Below are 27,928 nucleotides of genomic sequence, written 5' to 3'. Positions count from 1 at the left end.
TCTTGAGAGGGAACGAGAACAAAAAGGCAACTTATAACTATTTCACTTGATCAAAATACAACTTGACATGGTAATTATTAACATCTGTAGGGGAGGCGACATGGACGAAGTGGAATCCAAATGATCAGTGGCCAGGGTTTCACTTATCCTAATGAAACCTTAATATTCAAGGCTTTTTCAAGGCTGTAAACCAATTTTCAAGGCTTTTCATGGCCCAAGGTGAAATTCAAGGCTTTTCAAGGCCCAAGGTGAAATTCAAGACTTTCTCAAGGCCCGTGCTAACCCTGTATGTGGAACACCAAAGCGTGTCATTCAAATACAGCCTTTATATTCAATTTATTCTAAGAAGACGTCCCCACACAGCAAATATATCATAGTCACTGGAGGATGTGGTCTAATTAACCCTCACACCAAGACTTGGATAGTAAACTGGACTTTGGGATCAATCACATTGTAGAATTTCCTTCTTTGCCACCAGTGTGATGTTATAAAATGTGTAAAAGACAAGAAGACCCAGTTGTTAGAAATGATTTCCCATTTTAATGACATTTTAACCAGTACAATGGGTCTCAGCTGGCAGACTGATATAATATGGTAGTAAAATCCATTGAATTTCACATGCTATTCCAATACAAAATTAACTATATAACATAAAACTTCCCTGTGGGGTAACCCTGACGGTTGTCATGTAACCCAGACAGTTGTCATGATTACGTCAAAAATCTATACAACTTTAATATATATAATAGTTGGAAAGGCTGACCACAAAATTTTAAACTGACAAGGATGTTTGACTTCCAAACCCGCGGAGTAACCAGGGATGTTTCACATTATACAGCTGCTGATGGTGACAATACTGGCCAGAGTATTGCTCCATCTCGTGCTTCCTCGGTCAGCAGTCATAAATATATAAAATATATCAAAAATAGAATTTCACCATTTTATCTGCCTTCTGAGAATAGTATGGCCTTTTACTACCAGGAATAAAAAATGAAAAATATTCCATGAAATGAGAAATGAATTGATGCTGCTCATTTAGAAATCCTGGCAGAAAGAGGCTATGCACTGAACTTGTCTAGAAGTCCTACCGATATCTACAGGCTGTACTAAGTATACACATATCATACAATATACACATTTTTTTTCTTCTTTTAATTAAAGAAAAAAAGTACATGGTACAACCTTTAGTTTTAATTAAAATTGACACTTGAATTTGTTTTAAAAAGAAGAGAAAATGTAATCATAATATTTCCTATATAGTGTATATATATATATTTATATATCTTTCATTCATGTGATAATTGAATCAAATTCAATATTTAAGCCACATAGTTTTGTCATTTTGAAAATATAGTCACTCATACATTTCAACATATACATTTATTCAGTCATTCGGTCAGGCATACAAATCACCATATACAATTTTACCTAAATATTATTCTCGGCACATTTTCTCTGAGCAGCTTTGATCTTCAAAGTTCAAAGGTCATGTTTTCTTCCCATACATCCTTAAAACATTTTGACAAAATATAATGGGGGGAAAGACAGAAAAAAGCAAACATCGGTTGTATGTCTTTGATATGAAAAGTTGTGAAAATATTCTTAAAAAAAAAAAAAAAAAAAAAAACGATCACACTGAGGGTAATTAAAACTAAAATGTATAAATTAAAACTTTCTTTCTCCAAAACACTTACAAAAATCAGCGGTAAAAATTAATTTGGTAAAATGTAAGGATGGGGTGTAGACTTACTTGTACAAAGGATGTACATGTATATCCATTTATCTAAAGAGACCCACTTTCTCTATCCCCTGTCCTTATATCAATGACTAAAGCTTTTTATACTGTACAAGTGGTCCTCAATACATAAATATAATTAAACCTGAAAACCTGTATAGTCTTTGCCTAATTTCTGATTAAATCATCTTGTCTACTTTTAATTTAGGTTTCATAACGGTTAACTTCAACTTACCGGTATGTGAAATATATAGTTCAGACTGGCCCAGAACCAGGTCAAAGTCTACATTCATAAATCTTTGGAAAAGCTTAACTGTGGTAATGCTGGGAAATGTTCAAAGTATCGAAGAATTTAACTCTTTGAATTCTAAGGAATTAATTGATAAGAAAAAACTCTAATACCTAACTACTACCGTCCACACTGTTCGATATAAAATGTTCAACAGACAATGTTTAAGATAGCATTTTTATAATTGATCAATCAGAACGATACTTTTATTCATTGCATTCAACTAAGATTATTTGTTCAGATACATATGAAGAGACAGAATTATTAAGATGTACCACTTTAAAGTTGTTTAAATATTTTACCCTTTTATACTCATCCTCGTATTGCACGACTTGTGTCCTACTGAACTACTAAACGTGACACAGTATTACTGGTTTCCTAATTGTTAAAACAATATCACTTGCTGGATATTATTACATTTACTTTATTAGTCTAAGAGAGGATTGAAGTGGAGTTGGGCTATATTGAATCATGATAATTAATGTTCTGTTATCAGTAATCATGATAATTAATATTTTATTATCAGTAATCATGATAATTAATATTTTATTATCAGTAATCATGATAATTAATGACCTATTATCAGTAATCATGATAATTAATATTTTATTTTCAGTAATCATGATAATTAATATTTTATTATCAGTAATCTATATGTAATTTCATGTGTATTTCTCATTGAAATCTACAAAATAAAACATTAACATCTATTGTCAATCTACGAAGGAGTGCAACAAAATTTTAAGAGGTTACAGCCGCGTTACTTGGGTTAGTTGCTACACATTATGGCCAAAATCCACAGGTCTAAAACACGTCAAAAAAAATGTTCATAACATTTTGGAGGAAACTACCGTAACCCAAATTTTAGACATGAATAATCATTGCATATAATTTATCTTTCAATTAGTTTCAAAATGACAATTAGTTACCAGAAAAAAAAAATAAAAAAAACCCAGCTGTTTAAGGCATTAATTCATCAATGTTTATATTTTATGCATTGCAATGAGAAATACACATGTACAAATGTACTTTTCTTAGGTTTGAAATTATCAATCTCCTTAATGGACATTCCAAGAACTTGGCAAGTATAATAGAAAAGTTTAAACTAATTTGATATTGAGGAAAAACCCCAAAAACCCTGAATAACCGACAATATTGTATACATGTACTATATTTGATAATTTCTAATCAATGAAATATTCCCGAAGATCAATGTGAACCTAACTTCTAATTTGGAATGGTTGTGTAATCAGTGGGATGGTAACCTTTAGCTAGCCTGCAATTCGAAGACATTAGGGGGAAAAAAGGTTTTAAGATTACTATGTCTATGGCACAGGCACTCGCCTCTTCAGTCAATACACCCAATGTATACAACTGTATATTGGGAGTATTTAGACTGTATTTAGACCGGTGCCTGTCATCTATGGTAAGTCCAGTAAAATGTTTACAAGAGTTACTCCCCTTATACTGAGATATCTAAGTCATGGTTTCTCATGCATGTATTACTTCACTGTGAAAGGGAAGATCTCACTTTGATTTAAACTCCAAGTCAGAAAGCACATTTTGAAAAAGTTAATGGTTGGGAAAGAAATAAAATAAAATAAATTTGATCAAGGCAGACTCTATTGCACTCTTATACATATAGAAACCACTTTTCAATTTTAATCATTTTTAACTTTATTTCTGAGAAGATATTCAAAATAAATGCTTTGTACATATTCTCTCAAAGAGAAGGACTAAAATATCCTTTGAATTTACAAGAAGGAAAAAACTTTAAAAACATGGCATATTCAAAAGATAATGACAATATAAGATTCACACAAAATCTATGAACAAAATGTAAAAATCACACGAATAATTTTAACATACAAAATACTTACGTGTGTATCATATGCACTTTTAGTATAAAGGAAAACTTTGGTTTATGTAAAAAATATCTCATAACCATTCTTTATAGAAAAGATTTAAAATGTAAGTTATAGAGGACATCAATTCACAAAAGTGAGAATTTAAAAAAAAAAAAAGGAAAAGAAAATTTTGTCTTACTTCATATCTCTTACCTAAAAAACATTTGTCCTGCTATGAAGAAAGAACTATATATTCACTAAACCTTGTATGTTGATCCATTCAAGATACTTCTTGCTCTTGCAATGTTTCATAATATACTGTAATTTTCATTTTTAATTTCAACCTTTGATTGTATATTGAGTTTTTTTAGATTGATCTCACACTGAAAAATTCAACATATCATTTAACTTGTCTCTTATTGCAAAATCAGATTTCATCATCAAATGTGTGATATGTTAGCTGTACCCCATAGTACCACCACAATCGCCCTGTAACATATCCAGGTGACCAAAACAATATAGGGAAGGGCAGTTCTGACAAAATGAAATCATCGATTCACTATCATTCCATTCCACTACACACACATAATTATGAAACAATAAACTTTGTTCCGATGCAATAAAATAAAATGTAAATACTAATGAGTTTTACGTTGATGAATTATCACAATGCTTCAGATGAACAGTTTTGCCTATAAGGTCTTGTCCCCCTCACATGTTCATATACTGTTGGCCTGGCCCCCCAGGCATCATCCCCCCCATGGGTGACATCTGACGTGACCGACCTTGAGAATATAACTGTTGCTGAAACTGTTGATATTGTGCACTATAGGCAGGGTTACATGGCCCTGCCCTTGGGTCCATGCCCCCACTCATCCCGGGTCCCGGACCAAGTCCGTGATGAGAGGGCATATTTGGATTTCCTGGGCCTGGCATTCTCATGCCACCTGGATTTTGTTGTCTTGACATATTGGGTCCATAATTGCCCATTTCTGGCATTCGCGATCCTGGTGCCCCTGGCATCATGTCTCCACTGCCGGGTCCCATGCCTATCATAGGTCCATGGCCCCGCTGGGACATGTGTGAAGGTCCTTGCATCATACTATTGCTCATCATTGATTCACGATTTTCCATGAATGGCGGAGAATTTGGGTGTGGCATTCCCATAGAATGTGGCATTCCGTCCATGGGCATCATGCCTTCACCACCCATGCCCATACCACCAGGCATCATTTGAGGCTCCGATGGCATATTTCCTGGCAACACATTACTATTTCCCATGGGTCCCATAGAATTATTCATTGGGCCTCCCATGGGGTCTGGACTTCCCATTCCACTCATAGGTCCCATTTGTCCACCACTCATGTTGGGAGGGAATTCCCCTCGGCTGCCTCCTCTCATTGGCATCATACCCTGTGGCATTCCTCCTGGCCCCATGGGTCCCCCATGGTTACCAAACGGTGAATGTGAATGTCTTTCTCCAGCTATTCCTGGAGGCTGTGGAAAGTATTGCATTTTTGATGTCGGAACTTTATTATCCATATTGCTCATTGGAGCCGCGAAACCTCTGCATGAACTCCAGATCTGGTCGTTTCTGTGATTGCATACTTTGCTGTGTTGATGGCGGATGAGCAGGAAGATACTGAATGGTATTAGGAGCTTTGGCTTGTATTTGTACATTAGCGTTCCCCATAGAACATGGTGCATTAGTAAAACTAGGCGAGGTTGGTCTTGCACCAGGATGTGATTGTTGCTGAGATGGCTGCTGTTGCTGCATCATTGGGGCTCCTGTGTTAGGCCCCCCTGACCCAGCTCTATGTGGACGGCCCCCAGTACCACTGTGTAGTGGGGCACCGGGGCCATTTGCAGGTCCTGAATGAACACTAGCTGGGCCACTACTCATTTGAGATGAGGCGGGACCTCCAGGGAAGGGCTGGGGTGCCTTGCCCATGCCTGAGTGAGAACTGTTTCCTGTCATCATTGACTGTGTCTGTGACATGGAAACAGAAGCTGCCGATGCCATTCCAGGTCCTTGTGGACCCCCAGGCATGTTACCAGGGTTACCACTGGGCATGTTACTAGGGTTACCACTGGGCATGCCACCAAGGTTACCACTGGGCATGTTACCAGGGTTACCACTGGGCATGTTACCAGGGTTACCACCGGGCATGTTACCAGGGTTACCACCGGGCATGTTACCAGGGTTACCGCCGGGCATACCACCTGGGTTACCGCCGGGCATACCACCAGGGTTACCGCCGGGCATGCCACCAGGGTTACCGCCGGGCATGCCACCAGGGTTACCGCCGGGCATGCCACCAGGGTTACCGCCGGGCATGCCACCAGGGTTACCGCCAGGAATGCCACCAGGGTTACCGCCGGGCATGCCACCAGGGTTACCACCGGGCATGCCACCAGGATTACCACCGGGCATGCCACCAGGATTACCACTGGGCATGCCACTTTGCATACCACTTGAGTTAGGGCCTGGTCCGTTGGGCGGACCAGGCATACCCTGCATTTGTTGTTGCTCCATATTCATTTGCTGCACTTGCATGTTCGGGTTGTAGTTGGGCCCAGAATGGGGTCCCACACTCTGAATGTTTAACTGTTGTATGGACATGGTGGCATTCACATAAGTGTTGTTGACACTGGGTGTGGTCTGTGTCTGAGAGCTCATCTCTGTTGAGGTTGACACAGAGGGCTGATTACTAGTCGACTGTGATGACGCACTACACCCTACCTGCTGACCCTGCATCTGAATACTGTGAAATGGTCCTCCTTGCATCATGTTTTGCTGCATTTGGTTTGACAAATGTTCTACTCCCTTGGCCAGATTGGCCAGACTAGCAGATGTGATGTTGGACATGGATGATGCCTTAGATGTGGGTGTTGCTGGCGCACTAGACACACTGTTGTTATTCGATGGCGGGTCAAAATGTGAAAGTCTCATGTTGGCACCGGACATGGGGCTGGGTCCAGGACCATTGACAGGCCCCGGACTGGATAGTGGGCCCCCACTTGAGTTCTGGCTGGAATTGGACATGGGCCCCTTGTTGGAGCTCGGACCATGCATGGGTGAATGGGCAACCTGATTTGAGGGAAATGGGGCGTTGGGATGGGACTGGTCAGAGGGATTATTAGGTTCACGATATGCTGCATTAAGATGTTTAGTTATAGTCAATTCTTGTCCTTCAAACTGATTGAGGTAATTAATTTGTTGAGGAGAAGGTGTTGGTTGAAGATTTTTATACAACTCTTCCATGTCGTCACGTTTCCTTTTCTGCGCTTGTGCATAGCTAGGGGGTGGTTTACTTGAGCCACTTAAAGTTCGTGAAGGAGAACGAGCCGCCATTTCTGGATGAAACTGTTCAGGGTTGCCAGCCCTTTGCACAAATTGTTCAGGGTTTCCAGCACGTTGCATGAATTGTTCTGGATGTCCAGCCCTTTGCACAAAATGTTCTGGGTTTCCAGCACGTTGCATGAACTGTTCAGGGTGGCCTGCCCTTGGTACACCCTGCATATTTTTCTTGTTTTGAATTGGTCCTCCTCCAGGTTGACCTGGGTGCATGTGAGGCGGCGCCCCACCACCGCCTTCCACACCTGCTGGGCCTCCAGGGCCTACAGGGCAACCAGGTCCACCGGGGCCATGCGACATCATGGCCTTATCAAAGTTCATACCTGCCCCAGGGGGCATACTCGGACTCAATATAGGGCTCATCATACCCATCTGTGACTGTTGTTCCATGGAGGAGAGAGATGATCTTCGTTGAGCAGCAGATGGCGGGAACAAGCCCATGTGTTCGGGCATATCCATACCATGAGGGGGCATTATTGGCGGTGATCCTATAGGGCCGTTTGTATTTGGTGAGGTAGACATTCCACCACTTCCTCCTCTCTTTTGAGCCATAGTGCTGTAATAGGAGGGTGGTGCGCCTGGGCTGGCCCCTGGCATCTCCATATTGGGAGGTTGACCCCCCATTCTTTGAGCAATTTGTTGCTGTTGGTGTCGTCGCTTTTCCATGTAATATTCTTGTTGCAGTCGTAGCCATTCACGCTGAGCTGGTGTCATGTTCTGCATATTGTGTGGACCATAACCTGGGTGCCCAGGGGGCCCAGGTCCTCCAGGACCTGAACCTGGACCTGATCCCCCGGGGCCAGAGCCTGGACCAGGGCCCTGACCACCAAACTGACCTGGCCCACCCTGGGACATCATAAACTGTTGTTGTGAGCTGGTCATGCCACCATTGTTTTGTGACCCCATCATCATCTGTTCCTGAGACGTCATCATTGGACCGTGGGGTGATGACATCATACTCTGCTGTTGTTGCATCATTTGTTGATGCATTTCTTCTGGCATCATTTCACCTCCAGGACCTGAATTTGGCATTTGTCCCCCAAACTGTTGCTGTCTTTGCTGTTCAGGGAATAACATCATCTGTATTTTCCGTAAACTTGTTAAATGTTCCTCTCTTCGTTTCAGTTGTTCAGGAGTTAAGTTCTCATTTGGTACCTTCTGCTGCAACAGATTAGGATTGGTAAGGTGTGGATTTCCCATCATAGCCATCATTTCTGGGTCAAAGGGCATGCCATCAGGCATCATGGGATAGTTCATTGGAGATGAGGACTGAGGAGGCCCACCACCCTGTGGCCAAGGCCCCATCATTCCTGGATTTCCAGGATTTCCAGATGGTGGAAAGTTGCCTGCCCTTGGATTCATTCCTGGTACAAAGTTATAGCCTTGTTCCTGTAGGTGGGCGTTCTGTTGGTCCACCCACTGCTGGACACTGCCAGTTGGGTGTGGTGGTCCCGGGCGCATCATGTTACCATACGGCCGCATTGGGGCCATACTTCGATGTCTAGGGCCCATCTGAGGCAGCATGCCAGACCGGCTGAAGGGAGAGATCTTCAATGAATGTTTCTGAAAGTTGAAGTAAAATACACATTAACAAAATATCTCAAATGACAATTACGATTGATTTCTAGGCTATTAAGAAGGTGTTGATAAAATCTTAAGATTATTATAAACTTGCAAATTAATTCTTTAAATGGCTAGGTGTATTTTTATATATATATATCAGATAATGTGGAATCCCAGTTTTTAGATTGTGAATTAAATACAATTTTGACTCCATTTTTTGCCTAAAGAAATAACCATATCCAGTATAAATTATACCTGCAGAAACTTTTTGGTGGCGGGGTAGTCCATATGGAAGGACAGCAGGTCCTTGTACTGTCCTGACATGACATGTTCAGCACCTTCATTGGCTAGCTGTGTAGAGAACACGAAGATTTGACTCTGGTGCTGTATGAAGGGGTTCTCTCCCGTCCCCATTGGCTGAGCAGAATGTTGGGACTGAGGGGGCATTGATGGCACATTCGAGTTCACAGGCTGAGAGGCTGTGGGATGCTTCTGGGGCATCTGGGGGTTTGTTGGGGGTTGAGAGGTTTTAGAAGGGGCTGACTGCTGAGACTGGCCCTTCGTGGGTGGGAGTGGCTTGGAATGTCCGTCACTAGCTTCACCATTAGTCTCCTCTTTCACTGCTGAAAACAAGGATGAATATAGTAAAAGGCACAAAATTTTACAATCCTATCAGACTGATTTCAATTTATACAATCATTTCAATGACTAAGAGAACAGAAATTCAATGTCTTTATTTCTGTTTTTTGTTTATTTTTAAATGTTTCTGCTCTTTCTTTACCCAATTATGCAGAATTGTAAGTTACAAAAATTTCACTACATTATATTAAAAAAAAAGACAAATATTAACAACATCCAATCTATTGTTGAATGCACAGATAAGTATATCAATTGACACCTTTTGTTACCTATATTTATAACTCAAAACTGTATGCTCCTCCACTTACAATAGATATAACAATGTAGCAAGATCAGTGACACAGGATGAATGACAAGGGATTAGTGGCACAGGATTAATGACAAGGATTTAGTGGCACAGGATTAATGAAAATGTATTAGTGGCACAGAATTAATGGAAATGGGTTAGTGGCACAGGATTAATGACAAGGATTTAGTGGCACAGGATTAATGACAAGGATTTAGTGGCACAGGATTAATGAAAATGTCTTAGTGGCACAGAATTAATGGAAATGGGTTAGTGGCACAGGATTAATGGAAATGGGTTAGTGGCACAGGATTAATGACAAGGATTTAGTGGCACAGGATTGGTATTGGTTTAATGGACAGGAATATTACAGGATTATTAGGGACCATTGGACAGGATTGTTTTGGAATTAGAGGACAGGGATTAATAGGGATCAGTGGACAGGAATGGTATGGGATTAGAGGACAGGATTTAGCATGGGATTATTATATGGGATTAGAAGAATCAGAAGAGGAAGTATCAACGTGATAAGGTTAAAGACAGCTGATTGGAAAAGAATAAAAGGTAATTCAGCATCAAAGGGCCACTAGATTAGTGATACATCAGACTCCTGATGATGCGAAAACAGTTTTTCGAAAGAAATAATATCATTTTTTTTATCAATATGAAACAGAAGTGAAAAAATTCTTAGAAAATAAAGTATGAATCCTTGGAAATCAATACAGCATCAAAAAATATTTGGTCACAATATAGATACCAAAACAGAATAAGAATGCTTTGATTTCCCCAGTGGGTGTGTTCCATCACAGCATGGATATTTCTAATGCTAACAGCCTTCTGAAGGAAGACAACATTGTTCTGATGCATGCCTACACAAACAGCTTATCCATGGCATTCCCTCCCTCTATTGATACCCATGGGTCTGTCAGACAACAGACAAACATCCTGGTCTGACACCCATAGGTCTGTCAGTCTACATATACACATCCTAGTCTGACACCCACAGGTATGTCAGTCTATATATACACATCCTAGTCTGACACCCACAGGTATGTCAGTCTATATACACATCCTAGTCTGACACCCACAGGTATGTCAGTCTATATATACACATCCTGGTCTGACACCCACAGGTCTGTCAGTCTACATATACACATCCTAGTCTGACACCCACAGGTCTGTCAGTCTACACATACACATCCTAGTCTGACACCCACAGGACGGTCAGTCAACATATACACATCCTAGTCTGACACCCACAGGTCTGTCAGTCTACATATACACATCCTAATTTGACACCCACATATCTGTCAGTAAACATATACACATCCTGGTCTGACACCCACAGGTCTGTCAGTCAACATATACACATCCTAGTCTGACACCCACAGGTCTGTCAGTCTACATATACACATCCTAGTCTGACACCCACCGGTCTGTCAGTCAACATATACACATCCTAGTCTGACACCTACAGGTCTGTCAGTATACATATACACATCCTAGTCTGACACCCACAGGTCTGTCAGTATACATATACACATCCTGGTCTGACACCCACAGATCTGTCAGTCTATATATACACATCCTGGTCTGACACCCACAGATCTGTCAGTCAACATATACACATCCTGGTCTGACACCCACAGGTCTGTCAGTCTACATATACACATCCTAGTCTGACACCCATAGGTCTGTCAGTCAACATATACACATCCTAGTCTGACACCCACAGATCTGTCAGTCAACATATACACATCCTGGTCTGACACCCACAGATCTGTCAGTAAACATATACACATCCTAGTCTGACACCCACAGGTCTGTCAGTCAACACACACACATCCTAGTCTGACACCCACAGGTCTGTCAGTCAATAGACTCACATCCTAGTTTGACACCCACCGGTCTGTCATTCAACATATACACATCCTAGTCTGACACCCACCGGTCTGTCAGTCTACATATACACATCCTAGTCTGACACCCACCGGTCTGTCATTCAACATATACACATCCTAGTCTGACACCCACCGGTCTGTCAGTCTACATATACACATCCTAGTCTGACACCCACAGATCTGTCAGTCAATAGACTCACATCCTAGTCTGACACCCACCGGTCTGTCAGTCAACATATACACATCCTAGTCTGACACCCAAGGGTCTGCCAGTCTACATGTAGTGCTATTTATTACCACACTGCTGCTTTCATCTGCAGAATGTTAAAATCAGTTAGGTAGTATCCACAAGTAATTAATCCTCAAGTATAGAATCCAGATTCTCTCGTTTTACACGTCTATATAGCAGCAAGGACATCCCACCATCAACTATATAGCTCCATGCAGATGACAATGCCTGAATATATTCAATAGGTTGCACTGTTCTCTTGCTCTTAATAATACATAGCAGGCTAGGAATATTGGTATATTGTATACATTACTGACTATAAAGACAATATTACTTTGGTTTAATGTTTGGTTGCATATTTGATATATATATCAAATGATAATTAATATATTAATATTTATTTTGTCTTCAAGCTGAATTTTTTGCAGAAAAAAAATTTCATTAACAAAATTGTTTCTAACACTTTTATGCATACCGAGACACCTGAATTGATGGGTCAAATAGTTAATCTCAGTCTGACTCATTGAACCATGAGGGAAGGCAAGGTGATATAATTTACATAATGAATTTATTCTGTTGCATTGTGCATTTAAGCTAGTGACAGAAATCATAAGCATATATTACAAACCCTATGTCATTGTCACATTAAGATAAAATGGGTCTTTACTGAATTGTTCCTCTTAAACATTGGATATATAGATTCTTGGTTTTACTAACTGCTACCCTCAAACATAAGATAGTCTTAGTTTTACTAACTGCTACCCTCAAACATAAGATAGTCTTAGTTTTACTAACTGCTACCCTCAAACATTGAATAGAGTCTCTGGCTTACTGAATTGCTCTTCTTAATCTTCTGATAGAGTCTTGTTACCTTCAAACATAAGATAGTCTTGGTTTTACTAACTGCTACCCTCAAAAATTGGATAGAGTCTTGGTTTTACTAACTGCTACCCTCAAACATTGGATAGAGTCTTGGTTTTACTAATTGATCGTCTCTAACTTCAGATAGTCTTGGTTTTAGTGACTTGCTACCTTCAAACATTGGATAGAGTCTTGGTTTTACTAAGTGCTCCTCGTAAACTTCGGATAGAATCTGATCTTAACTAATTGCTAACCTCAAACTTCAGATTTTAATATCCCAATGTCATACATTAAAGACCGTATCTGATATCTTGACTCTTGTAATTTAAACTTCGTCTTGACACTAAAATATTAAAGGAAATTTCCTGGTCATCAATTAAAAATATATGAATCTGAAAGGTTTGGTTTAATTAAAATGTACCTGTGTTAACTCTTTCCGTACTTTGTGTCCTTTCCGGATTCCGTACCGGAAGTAGGTAACAAGCCTCGCCCCCAGAAGTTTAAACAAAATGGCAGACTACATGTGCGTTATTGATGTGTTGTTTTTTTCATATAGAAAAACAAAGGTTAGTGTGATCTTTGTACATAATTAAAAAATATTTAACCAAATTAGATCTAGATGTCAGATTGAACAATCTGAAACGTCCTAGACAATGATATCTAAAATGCAAATGTAGCAAGCCGCCATATTGTTTACATTAACAACATAGAGAAAATATCACCTATTGTTCTAACGGAAAAACACGTAACCCAAACGAAATAAAAAACGAATATATCATCAAAAATGTTTGTTTCCAAAGTTTTGACCACCTTATATTTGTCATTGCATCGGATGATTGTATATGTCAGGTGATAGTTTCAACAAATCAACATTTTAATAACATCAACTTAGCCTGTCGACTATAGTAGACAGCGGGGAAGAGGGAGCTTGAAATTATGTCGACTATAGTCGACAACGGGGAAGGGGGAGCACATTTTTATGTCGACTATAGTCGACAACGGTACTGAAAGAGTTAAGTAATGATTTATAACTCAGATTACAGACATAGGATACATTCAGAAAAGAATGTAAATTCCTATTTATGTATCTACAGAATATCTTCAGTCAGTAGCAGACTGTGTGATGTTCCAGATTAGTGATTCCTTATAATGTAGAGAATGTGGCACAACTAATATATGACTGGGGCATCACATCAGCTAGTCACCGATGTTGAAGCTTAAAGTCCTTTAATGATTAAATTTATGCGTTACTTCAGTTATCGTTATGCCATTATTAATGTCTTAACATAATTTGAGGAGAAGGTTTGGTACAACTTATTTATGACTGGGGCATCACATCAGAATTGCTAGTCACCGATGTTGAAGCTTTAAGTCCTTTAATGATTAAATTTATGCGTTACTTCAGTTATCGTTATGCCATTATTAATATCTTAACATAATTTGAGGAGAAGGTTGACATTTACAGCTAATCTGACCTTGTCCTTAAAACTTTGGATAGTTGATGGCATGTCAAAGCAGACAATATCAGGAATATTTAAAACAAAGCTGATACTGGGATTTCATTAGACAGATGTGTAGACAGACGGACAGACGATAATACCAAAAATGAATAGACAGTCAATGTTCCCGACCAAAAAACCCCAAAATTCTTCAAAGATGTCTTTTTATCTGAAAGTAATAACAAACTTGATCTGGAAAATGTGCTTTTCAGTATTTGATCAAGACAAGCCAGACTGTGTTTAACAGGACAAAATCAATGTCATATCTCATCCCATCACTACCACCATCAGTTATACATGGAGAAAAATTGGTACAATTTGGCTTGAGGAGTGGAAAAGACGTCCAGATAACACCCACATGGGCCAGCCAACAGTGTCATTGACCTTGGAATAGTTTTAACTCTATAAACCTTCAAATGAAATACAAAAATAAGTCTAACAACTGTCTAGTCTTTGATAAACAATAAGCTAGTTGATGCTGTTTTCATATTTTTATCACAAAACTTCTCCCACAAATCTAAAAGAGAACTGCAATGACGTTAGTCTCAGACTAGCTGATATATGTGTGTAGGTAACCATAACTCTATACTGCCTCATTAGATTTCAACATTTATCACACGTCTCTCTGCTATGACACAGGTGACAATATAAACTGGTGCCATGACTCTTCTTATGCAATCGTTAAAGAGAAATATTGAATTTAAACTCTACCCAATAAAATAGGAACAATATGTTTGAGTTGCAATTTTCCTGATACAACCTTGAGAAATCTAAACGAGTGCCATGAAAATAATAAGCCTGCATGAATACCGATCTATCCATTGAAAGCATTTTCAGTGCCTGCAACTAATGCAAAAACCTCTTCTATGAGGATTTATGCAATCTCTTTCTTTTGTTTTCTTTATCTCCTTTCACAAATGTACACATTTGGGTTTAATCAATCTCTTTCTTTTGTTTTCTTTATCTCCTTTCACAAATGTACACATTTGGGTTTAATCAACCTCTGAAGGAAGTTAGAATTACAAGTGTCTGCTTCTAGGCCAATGGTACTTCATAAAGCTTGACAAAGGTGAGGTTAAAATATTAGTAATTTACAATGATTGGGTAGAAGTTGCATATAGAAGCCATACTATTCCAGCTGACACAAGATGATGTCGAGCTTGCATTCTTACTTGTCAGTTGACCTTGACCTACTTTATAACATGAAATGTTCTGGTGTACTTTCTTCCGTGGATTGGACCTTTCAAATTATTTTGTGGGAATAAACTTTCTTGTTTAGTCCGTGCAATAATTATATAATACATACATCAAGATTTGTTCCATAGTTCCATAGCAACCATGAAAATAAAAAAGATTATACACAACGAGTTTCATTTTATACAATAGGTCAAAGTCAACAGAGCTAGAACATGAGACTGAAGTTTACCTGCTAGATCAGAACCTTTTTTCGTGTGAGTATCTTGTAACTGGTTATTGTTATCTGAAACAGAGAAATATTACAACAATTACAAAATATATTAATTTCAATCAGTATATTAATACTTCTCATTTTACTGGAGGGTTTGGTTTGTATATACGTTTAACATCTGATCAACAGCTATGGTCATTTAAGTATGGCCTCCCTTGTGAAGGTGGGAGATGCATGCATTTAATGAGTGTATGTATTCTGGAAGGCTGCGGTACTTTGGAACTGATAATGATGTTATAGTGCTACCTCACTGAAGTATGTATACTGCAGGGTATACCATCTGGTCACATTATACAGACACCAGGCAAATCAGAACTCCAACAATGGTGAGCACTAGGCAGGAATCATGGATAGAAGGATCCAGGTAGTGTTAATGTGGAAGATAACTGGAATACCCACAGATAAAGCCATGTGATCAGGCTGGTGACCCAGCACTTGTCGGGGAATCGAACCTCTGTCCTCTTAATGAATGGTGAGTGTACACACTACAACAGTCTCAGTACATGATAACTGGTTAATACAGAAATCATTGCAGTCACTTGTAAGATAAGGATTTTAATCTCAATGCCCCTTCAACTCAATCGCCCTTCTACAATATGTAACCGTTCTGTAATTTGCTGCCAGGCTGAATATTTATTACAGAGCTTAATCCTAGGGATCAACACCACAGATACCTTTATGATCAATACTTGATAATATTTGTAAAAATAAAAACTCTTTTTCTTTTTGTTTTAGACACTGACAATTTGGTGCTAGCTTCACTTCACTTGAGCAGAAGTTGTTTGGTATGGCTGAACTCTAACTTGGTATTAACATGTAAATAATTCACATCACTTCACTCATCTCCTAATTACATGTATTATCAGCTGTGTAATAAACAATGGGAGATCAGCTCTGCTGACATAGAGTTTGGGACGAGTTATCATCACACTCACGCACTACCAGTTATAATAATTGATTTCCAGAAGGACATATGAAAACTAGCAATTAAGATATGGTAATTAAGATTTATAACACAAAACAGTTATATTGCACTTCAAGACATTTTCTTGCATATCAATTCAAATCAAAATTGAAATTAAAACGGCACACATTTGACAAGGTGTCATAAGTCAAATCCATAGGAAATTCTGTTATCTTTTCTTTGTTAACTTCACATTCCTAGCCATAATGGTATCCTTCACATCTTTGTAATACATGTGTCTTTGATCCAAGTCTTCAGAGGTACAGTGTACGGAAAATATTTCACAGAAAACTCAAATTGAAGGAAAAGCATTTATTATATCATTTATTTAATTTCGCTCCAGAAATATATTATCCTCTTTAAATAAAGTCATATTTATTACATAATCTACAGTCCCTCCTCTTTAAATAAGGTAATGTTTATTTTTTTTAATTATTACATAATCTACAATCCGTCCTCTTTAAATAAGGCCATGTTTATTACATAATCTACAATTCGTCCTCTTTAAGTAAGGCCATGTTTATTACATAATCTACAATTCGTCCTCTTTAAATAAGGTCATGTTTATTACATAATCTACAATTCGTCCTCTTTAAGTAAGGCCATGTTTATTACATAATCTACAATATCTCATCTTTAAATAAGGCCATGTTTATTACATAATCTACAATATTCGTCCTCTTTAAATAAGGTCATGTTTATTACATAATCTACAGTCCCTCCTCTTTAAATACGGCCATGTTTATTACATAATCTACAATATCTCATCTTTAAATAAGGCCAATATGTTTATTACATAATCTACAATTCGTCCTCTTTAAATAAGGCCATGTTTATTACATAATCTACAATACCTCATCTTTAAATAAGGCCAATATGTTTATTACATAATCTACAGTCCCTCCTCTTTAAATAAGGTCATGTTTATTACATAATCTACAGTCCCTCACCTTTAAATAAGGTCATGTTTATTACATAATCTACAGTCCCTCCTCTTTAAATAAGGTCATGTTTATTACATAATCTACAGTCCCTCCTCTTTAAATAAGGTCATGTTTATTACATAATCTACAGTCCCTCCTCTTTAAATAAGGTCACGTTTATTACATAATCTACAATCTCTCATCTTTAAATAAGGCCATGTTTATTACATAATCTACAATCTCTCATCTTTAAATAAGGCCATGTCTATTACATAATCTACAGTCCCTCCTCTTTAAATAAGGCCATGTTTATTACATAATCTACAATCCGTCGTCTTTAAATAAGGTCACGTTTATTACATAATCTACAATCCGTCGTCTTTAAATAAGGCCATGTTTATTACATAATCTGCAATAGTTTTGGCTTCAGTATTTGATCATGAACAACATTGTTAAGCCATTAATCATATATCTACATACAATGAATACATACTATTTCATGATAATTAAATTTTGTGCCTAGTGTACTTTGTTATATTTATATTTAGTCTATTTTGTTGTCAAATCACCACCATGTCACACATGCATCTTAATTTCACTTTCAATTTCTGCCAGAAATTACGTTAAATTGGAATTTCCCATAGATGTGGGTAACATTTTCCCCACAAGACGTTCATCAGCTAACAGTCACATCATGACCTGCAATCATGCAAAGTCAGCTTCTTTAATCAGAGCAAAAATTCACATATCAGTGAATAGATAGGCATATTTTGATATTAGTAAATAAAATTTAAGTATCATTTATTGAAAATAAATTGATCCAACAGCTAAGCATATTTACCACAATAGTGTATGCTCTCAGATGTCGTTTTTTCATTGATAAATCAAAGTGCCAAGGCCACTCATAGGTGCTCTGCACAAGGGATTGAAATAAAGGAGTAAAGCAGGAGGTATATGAATATACAAGAATTCCAAGGAAGTGGATCTGTCGCCTGTGCAGCAAGCTAGGAGATGAATTTTGAACAAGCAAAAACGTCCTGTAAGTTGACCTTTGACCTTCAAACCTGAAAAGCAATCCCAAGCAACCAGTTTTGATAAGGAAGCACTATACAAAGTTTGAGTTTGATTGGCCCAAGGGAACGAGTTATTGCATGGAAACCAATTTTCTATTAATAGTAACAGTGACCTTGACCTTTGAACATGAAAAGCAATCCCAAGCAAGCACTTTTGGTAAAGGAAGCACTGTATGAAGTTTGAGTTTGATTGGCCCAAGGGAACTCAAGGTATCGCACAGAAACCATTGTGCGGACGATGATGCCGCCAACACTGCCTACATATCACCTTTTTCAGGCGACACAAAAATGGCAGGAAATAGGAAGTTTCATTTATCATGTAATTTTGCATTCCTGGAAGTTTAATCATGTTATTTCAGGAATGTTAGTGACTTTGAAAGGCTGTGGTAACATTTGGCGTACTAGCGATGATTAACTTCGCGGACAGGTGGGGATTCATCGATACTAGGTGAACTTTGGTGAAATTTATGAAAATGTGTCTTGTAGTGTTTAATTCTTATATTGACACTGTTTTAAATGTCCATCACATTTCTTCATCAACTGCATCATGAATTTTTCCCTGCAACATGCCTTACAATTACATGTCTCACAAACTTTTACCCCAATGTTTTCAAAGTGGTCCATTCAATTTACTGTGTTTTCTAAATATTAATTGATCAGGATCATGATTAGATATTTCCTATTTACATTAATAGTGGTTGCATATGAACCATTTCTGGCACTATGCTGTCAGACAGCCTGTTTCACGGCACTATGCTGTCAGACAGCCTGTTTCAGTGATTTATGAGTTTGCATTGCACATTCATGTCACATTTAAACATATCACTAGCAAATGCTTTAATCCATGAAAACTCTTTATTGCCATCAGAATCTCCGTTGCAGTAACAGAAGCTAGGTTTCATCTCATAATCAACCAGTTGAGCCAGCACTGTCATTTCTTCTCTTGTCTTTATCAGGGTAAAATTCCAACAGCATTGAAAGAAATGATGCCAGAACCCATCAGAAGTATATAAACAATCAGATATTTCACTTCCTGATTGCCAAATGAAAACTATGAGCCTAAAAGCAGTATTTGAAGAGTGAGAGGCCATTTTCATCAACTCACGAAAGGTAGCTCATATTGGTGACTTTTCCAATGTCGCAACGAAAATGAAAGAATAGTTGAGTTACTTCCCCTCATTCATCACATTGAGGTGTTTTGCATAAAGCGTAACGATTTGTGCTGAAAACAGTTCGGAATACTCAATGATAAAACAGGTCATAGTCTACGATTTTAATGTTTTTTTACCTGTAATTTATTTATCTTAAACAGATGTATTCAATCATATAACAGCAGGAATCATACCATGGAATAACAATATCTTTGCGGAAGGAGAAATGTGTGGTGTTTCTTTCTCTTTTTTGAAGAAATAATTAAGTCCCATGCTGAAATCATTGGTATTGTCGTAGAAATATGCTATGGTAGATTCCCACAGGAGTTCTGAATGATTTGATCTTTGATGATGACAGCTATAGATGCTGAATAACATCACCTTAAAAACAAAACATTTACCTAAAAGGAGTGTTTTTGGTTGGAATTGAAAGGATTTCTCTCCTAATGGGTCATCATATGACGAATATTCACAAAATATACAGCCATCAATGTACCATGTGGTCCTAAAAAACCTTGGTAGTCTTAACTGCCAAGATATGATATCAGATTGTTGATCTGAATTAAACTGAGTCTGTATTCTAACTGGATCAATGAGTCTGATCTACTAGCTATCTACTAGCTGTCTGCTAAGATCCCAGCCATGAACAGCAAAGGAAAGGTGGCTTCATCTTAATTGTTTTCTGTTGGACAGGTGTGAAATCTTGGGCTGGAGCCCTGGCATTCACCCTGGCATGAAAGCCTCTGGTAATAATTAGGGACACTAAGGACTTGTCCACTAGTGTCAAATTTGGCTTCTCTCCTGGGGTTACCGCTTACAATAATTCAGGACAGAAAAAAATCTTTTAATTACCAGAATTCGTGTTAACCATATCAAATTCAAAAGGATATTTTTACTTAATTTGTACCGAAAAAAATATATTCAGTACATGGAAAAATATTCTAAGTATTATTGACTGTAGGTATGATTGTTTCTGTCATGTCATGTCCAGCAATTATGGTTTTTGGGTTGAGATCTCAATCAGTTCTATGTTTTGCCCCTAACATATCTACATTCACCAAATTTGAAGATATCAAAATCATTTCCCGAATTATGAATTTTCAGCACCTGAAGATATTTCAAGTCAAATTGAGCAGACTTATTTTAAGTAAGTTTGAAATAATGGAGGCAATTATTTACCTGTTTCACCATTGGTTAACTTGTTGCTAGGGGGCCCTGAGTGGTTGTTAGGGTGATTATTTGGCTCAGATGCTGGTTGGTTCTTTGGCTCCTCCTTCACCTCCTCCTTGATGTCCATGTTCTCCGTCTTCATGTTGGTTCCGTTCAAGTCCGAATTCATTTTGTCTGTTTCCGTTATCATCTCGTACATACTAAGTGCTGCCTGGAATGGTATCCCAAGGTCAGCACCTCCTCCCGTAAGGAGGTTAGAGGTCAACTGTTACTGTAAGTAGGTAGATGGGTTCAAGATTTGCTGAAAAATATAACAAATATCATACAGGTTACACAAACATCTAATTACAAGGGATTATCCAACAATAACTGTGTCCCTACCTATGTACAAAAAACCCGCATTGTAGCCATCATGTAATATTAGTACATTGTGAAATGTCAGTTATTATAAAATTCATTAGTTACAATAATCGAAGGAATAACTATGACAACAGCTTAAGCTACAGTTTCTGTTAATATTTTTTATGGGGGTTAAATTTTTACAATTTTGGTAGGTGACCTATATGCAGGGGAGTTATTTCTGTGATTATTTCTTTTCCACCTGCTCGATAAATACCACAAACATCACAAATCATACGGGGGAAATCTTTGCGGCTGATCATGAATGGTCTTCCCATATAAAGCAAGTTTCCCCTCGCATTTAAAGCTTACTTTCCTTGCTAGCATTTGACACTGGTCAATTCATTTGGAAATCATTCTGAAGTAAAAGACAGAGGAGGGGTATCAACACAGCCTTTTGACCACCTACTCAACAAGTCATAAACATCGCCAGAAAATAGTCCATAGTAACAACAGAGAATAACCCACCAACAAAGCTAGGAAAAAGGTAATAAACATCGCTAAAAAATAGTCCATATCAAGGAAATAGGCCACAAACATTGGCAGAAAATAGTCCATAGCAACGACAGAGAATAACGAACCCACCAACAAAACCAGGAAATAGCATAAACATCTCCACAAAATAGTCCATATATAGCAACAACAAAAATAGCCCACCAACAAAATCAGCAAATAGCCCCTAGCAACAATACCAGGAAACTGTGTATCTATGATAACACAACTAGGAAATATTGAATAGCAGTATTTTCCAAAGATATTTAGAGTAAATAGAATCGCTTAAGAGATATTTTCAAACATCCCTAGAGATTTTTTATTGCAGTTACATCAGGAAATGTTCCAAGAACCACCTGGAATATACAATATAATAAAAAATGTGTGTCAAAAAGATTCAATTTTTTTTTTATTGTAAGGGAAAGACTGTACTTGGCGTGAGTAGGATTATTGTTTGTTTTGGCAGAGATGCTGGGCTCCATTAGATGTACAGTAAGTGAACACTTTTAGGTATTTATTTCTGAGTATAAACCTGCAGCAGCGTGTTCTGGTCAGCCAGCGAAGGCCAGTGACGGATTCCCAGCTGCCCCTATCTACTATTGATTTACATGACAAAACTTGTCTCTCACAAGACTTTTTATGTAAGACATTATAAGACAGAGGTTATTTTTTCACCTAACTACCAGATACAGTGACACCAGCCAAGTATACATATACATGCCTACAGTAAACTCATTCAACAAAAGATAGGGAAAGGTCTTCAAAGAGAGTATACCAAGGAACAGGGGATTGGTTGGGTCAAACAAAATTATTTTACTTGTAAAGCTTTGGTAAAAGTCATCCTTTGTATCATCAAAAATCATTTCCTGTATATCATGTCCTTATAGAAAGGTGTCAGGAATGTCAAGTGTCACGGAACAAATGTTTGCCGTCTTTATAGGCTCCAGCTTCATCAACATTCCTGAACATTTGTTTGCCCTGATCTAATTTATTCAAGTATTCAAGCAAGGCCAAGTTCATTTTCATTCAACAAGCAAGGCGCGTTCATTCTCGCTCAAGCAAGGCCAAGTTCATTCTCATTCAAGCAAGGCCGCGTTCATTCTCATTCAACAAGCAAGGCCAGGTTCGTTCTCCTTCAAGCAAGGCCAGGTTTATTCTCCTTCAAGCAAGGCCAAGTTCATTCTCGCTCAAGGTGAAGGCCAAGTTTATTCTACCTCAAGCAAGGCCGTGCTCATTCTCCTTCTAGCAATGCCAAGTTCATTCTACCTCAAGCAAGGCCGTGCTCATTCTCCTTCTAGCAATGCCAAGTTCATTCTACCTCAAGCAAGGCCGTGCTCATTCTCCTTCAAGCAAGGCCAAGTTCATTCTCGCTCAAGGTGAAGGCCAAGTTTATTCTACCTCAAGCAAGGCCGTGCTCATTCTCCTTCTAGCAATGCCAAGTTCATTCTACCTCAAGCAAGGCCGTGCTCATTCTCCTTCAAGCAAGGCCAAGTTCATTCTCATTCAAGCAAGGCCGCGTTCATTCTCATTCAACAAGCAAGGTCAGGTTCATTCTCCTTCAAGCAAGGCCAGGTTTATTCTCCTTCAAGCAAGGCCAAGTTCATTCTCGCTCAAGGTGAAGGCCAAGTTTATTCTACCTCAAGCAAGGCCGTGCTCATTCTCCTTCTAGCAATGCCAAGTTCATTCTACCTCAAGCAAGGCCGTGCTCATTCTCCTTCAAGCAAGGCCAAGTTCATTCTCGCTCAAGGTGAAGGCCAAGTTTATTCTACCTCAAGCAAGGCCGTGCTCATTCTCCTTCTAGCAATGCCAAGTTCATTCTACCTCAAGCAAGGCCGTGCTCATTCTCCTTCAAGCAAGGCCAAGTTCATTCTCATTCAAGCAAGGCCGCGTTCATTCTCATTCAACAAGCAAGGCCAGGTTTATTCTCCTTCAAGCAAGGCCAAGTTCATTCTCGCTCAAGGTGAAGGCCAAGTTTATTCTACCTCAAGCAAGGCCGTGCTCATTCTCCTTCTAGCAATGCCAAGTTCATTCTACCTCAAGCAAGGCCGTGCTCATTCTCCTTCTAGCAATGCCAAGTTCATTCTACCTCAAGCAAGGCCGTGCTCATTCTCCTTCTAGCAATGCCAAGTTCATTCTACCTCAAGCAAGGCCAGGTTCATTCTCCTTCAAGCAAGGCCAGGTTCATTCTCGCTCAAGGTGAAGGCCAAGTTTATTCTACCTCAAGCAAGGCCGAATTCATTCTCCTTCTAAATTCATTCTCCTTCTAAATTCATTCTCCTTCTAGCAAGGCCAAGTTCATTCTCGCTCAAGCAAGGCCAAGTTCATTCTACCTCAAGCAAGGCCAAGTTCATTCTCCCTAAAGCAAGGTCAAGTTCATTCTCCTTCAAGCAAGGCTGAATTCATGCTCCTTCAAACAAGGCCTAGTTCATTCTCCCTCAAGCAAGGCCGATTCATGCTCCTCCAAGCAAGGCCTAGTTCATTCTCCTTCAAGCAAGGCTGAATTAATGCTCCTTCAAGCAAGGCCTAGTTCATTCTCCTTCAAGCAAGGCTGAATTAATGCTCCTTCAAGCAAGGCCTAGTTCATTCTCCTTCAAGCAAGGCCGATTCATGCTCCTCCAAGCAAGGCCTAGTTCATTCTCCTTCAAGCAAGGCTGAATTCATGCTCCTTCAAGCAAGGCCTAGTTCATTCTCCTTCAAGCAAGGCCGAATTCATTCTACCTCAAGCAAGGCCAAGTTCATTCTCCCTCAAGCAAGACCAAGTTCATTCTAGTGCTCAAGCAAGGCCAAGTTCATTCTCCCTCAAACAAGGTCAACTTCATTCTACCTCAAGTAAGGCCATATAAAACAAATATCTCAAACACAACAAGAGGCCCATGGGCCTTAACGGTCACCAGAGATTTGAAATATTTCAGTTAATCTAATTGACCCTTTTTGGCCCCACCCATCAGTCCAAGGAGTCTGTCAGGGCCAACATGTGCATATAATCATGCTGTCATCCCATGCTGATAATGTTAAGAATTCCAATAGAAATCAAACAAATGATTGTCAAAAATGTGATTTACCAATATAAACTATAGTAAAGTTTACCCCCTCCCAAGAGGCAAATGTGCAACCCCAGGTTCATGAAATTCACAATTTTGGTAAAGTACCATAAGACCCTTCCTTCCATCTATTCAGAGTGTTTGATTCCACCATATCTGAGAGTAGAAAAGAAGATTTTTGAAGTTTCAGTCAATTTGACCCTTTTTGGTCCCATCCCTCAGGCCCCTGGGGGGTGGGGACCATATAATTCACAATTTTGGTTGACCATCAGCCATAGAAGCTTTCTGCCCAATTTGATTGAATTTGGTGTAGCGGTTTTGGAAAAGAAGACGAAAATGTAAATTGTTTACGGACGCACGACGGACGAAGATGGACAAAAGGCGATTTGAATAGGTCACTTGAGACTTTGTCTCAGGTGACCTAAAAGTTGGAAAGCATTCAAACCAATCGGATTAGGAAGCATAGCTCTAGTTTGAAAAACACATGTACATCAACCAATCCGAACTAAAGAAGCATAATGTAACTGAATATGCACAAATTCCAAACCAATCCAAACTAAAGAAGCATAATGTAACTGAATATGCACAAATTCCAGTCATCTTTAGATGTGATATGAATATTGATGTTACAAGAATTCTGACTAACTTTACTGGAATTTAAACTGTACCATATCAGGAAATTGACATCTTTATAAGAGTTTACCTTTAACATCAAATACTCTCCAACTAATCGGCATTTTGTATTTTATATGCAGGTAGCGTTAACGCATGTGGCTTCAGCAGAAAAAACCGTTAACGTAAGTATACATTGTAGGCCTACTTCTTTTTCTTTATCTATTAAACGTGATATAAGTGTTTTGTAACCGATACATCATAATTATAAGTTTGTTTATTTAATAAAATGCTGAGGTATAATTGATGAAAAGTATTTTTATTTGTTGGGTTTGAACTTAATTAACTAAACTGTTCGATGTGAGCCTGACAGGTGGCGATCAACACGAAGACACAGGACATGTAATGTTAACAGATATGGTCATTATCAAGAAAACATCGATCTTTTGTCAACCAGGGATAATTCGAAGTCCCGCTGTTTCGAAGTTTTTCTATAAGTCCCTTGAACTTCAAAACATCAAAGTTTGACTGTATGTATACATTGTGTCTTATGATCATCAGTGAATCTGACCTAAAATATTCACCCATACATAACATTAGAATCATTGTACAGGAAACTGGCAACCTAATCCGAATTGAGGAAGTGATTGTACCATTAAATATTTATATACATGTATATCTAATTTAAATGCACATATACGGTATTCTGATCATCTATGAATTTGTCCTTATCATATAAGTTATTATATCAGGAGGTTAGCAGTCTAATTATGACCAAGGAACTACCTAAACTGACATTATAAGAAAACTCAACCAACAGTTTTTTAAGATACCACCAGCTGTCTTTGCAAAAGCTAAAAATTATTTCAAAATCTCTTGTCTTAGTCTCTCGCTATAAAACTTCCATGGAATCCGCTTTAAATGTCTCTTGCTGCCACTACTAATTATTGGTGATCGTTTAATTCCGATTAGGCACACATGATCTGGTTTGAAAAGTTGCATGTATGCAAAAGACAGTTAGATGTCTGTTGCTCCTGGTGTTCTCTGTGGACACACTCAGCTCATCTTCAATATACCAGCGTTTTGTACCATTCCAAAAGATTGGTTTCAGTGGAGGTTGCTAGAATTTAATATTTCTTGTTATATACTAATATATCAGGATATTTGTAAACAGGCTGTATGATGCAACCAGAAAATTGCCAATGATACAAATTTTCAATGAATAGTGAAGTTTGATCTGAAGTTAGTTCTGTTAGGTGATGAGGGTGTCATAATACAATGGTTTAAACATCAACCACTGAAGTCACCTCAGTCAATCTATCTCAGGTCGGTCGACATCAATCTTCCACCCTAAATTAAAAATATTGAAGTTTACTGTCGTGAATGCCTACCCAACAGAATTTAATCAGACAAACCAGAGTCAAGTTATTGAATGACTTTTCAATTTAATGGATGGATCATTTCTTTATCTTTAAACTCAAAATTGACCCGATGCTCTCGTCGGTAAAATCAATAGGACGATGTGGGATTACCTACCATAGTAACCTTTCCATCAGCTGAAGGTCAGTCAAATGTCTTTGTTACTAGTCAAATGTTGTCAGTTTACAATACTATCTGGGCACCAAACCATGTTAGGCACACAAAAGTTGGTTATTTTGTCATCTGTTCAAGTCAGTCCTAAACTGTCATTAGACTGTTCTCTACAACTCACTTGGGGTGACCTGTAGGATGTAGTCCTTTCACCACAAACTGGCAAAGACACAGCAAATAAATATTCCAACACAAGAGTTTGTCACATGATCAAATATATACATATATCAGATAATCTGGTCTAGTTAAGGTCTAGCATTATCAAATATACAGAAATCAGATTGATCAAATATACAGAAATGCGATAATCTGGTCAAGGTAAGGTCAAACATGATCAAATATATATACAGAAATCAGATAATATATCTGGTCACGGTAAGATCTGGTATGATCAAATATACAGAAATCATATAATCTTGTTACACTGAAATTAACCTTGATCACATGACCAGTGTCACATGTAAAGAGATAAAGAAACCATTTCTCATATAGCCTAACAACTGATTGTTTTGTATTAGAAGAAAATCACATTACAAAATGCTGTTGATTAACAACAACCAAATAGACTATAATTAAGCTGTGAGTGAAGAAATCTACCTTTTTAACCTATCACTAAACATGTGTTATACCAATATTTGTTACCTGTTTTATACTTGAAGTGAGCAGCATGCTGGTGTGATAATCACTAGACACTTTACACAAAATTTTCTCTGCATGATAGAAATGTGAATGAGAAGTGTTTCCATGGTAACAGAATAGTACCGAGCCTGCTAGTGTTTGATGACAACACTCAATATTATATGCCATGAGAAAATACATTGACATCACCAGGAGTGAA

The 27,928-nt window shown here is 38.3% G+C and overlaps 1 protein-coding gene across 1 annotated transcript in view; it reads right to left on the bottom strand.

Moving 5' to 3' along the window:
- Window positions 1–520: 520 nt before the first annotated feature.
- LOC117335458 (collagen alpha-2(I) chain-like) overlaps window positions 521–27,928 on the bottom strand; it is a 101,586-nt gene continuing 74,178 nt past the window's right edge. Inside the window, 5 exon segments of the mRNA XM_033895464.1 lie at window positions 521–5,434; window positions 5,436–8,792; window positions 9,048–9,415; window positions 15,634–15,687; window positions 20,966–21,257. Of these exon segments, the coding sequence (XP_033751355.1) occupies window positions 4,583–5,434; window positions 5,436–8,792; window positions 9,048–9,415; window positions 15,634–15,687; window positions 20,966–21,155 (4,821 nt within the window). The 5' untranslated portion in view covers window positions 21,156–21,257 and the 3' untranslated portion in view covers window positions 521–4,582.

The sequence above is a fragment of the Pecten maximus genome, chromosome 10 (genome assembly GCF_902652985.1).
Source record: "Pecten maximus chromosome 10, xPecMax1.1, whole genome shotgun sequence".
Lineage (NCBI taxonomy): Eukaryota > Metazoa > Mollusca > Bivalvia > Pectinida > Pectinidae > Pecten > Pecten maximus.
The sequence above is the reverse complement of the archived record's forward strand: the minus strand, read 5'-3'. Positions and strand labels throughout refer to the sequence as shown.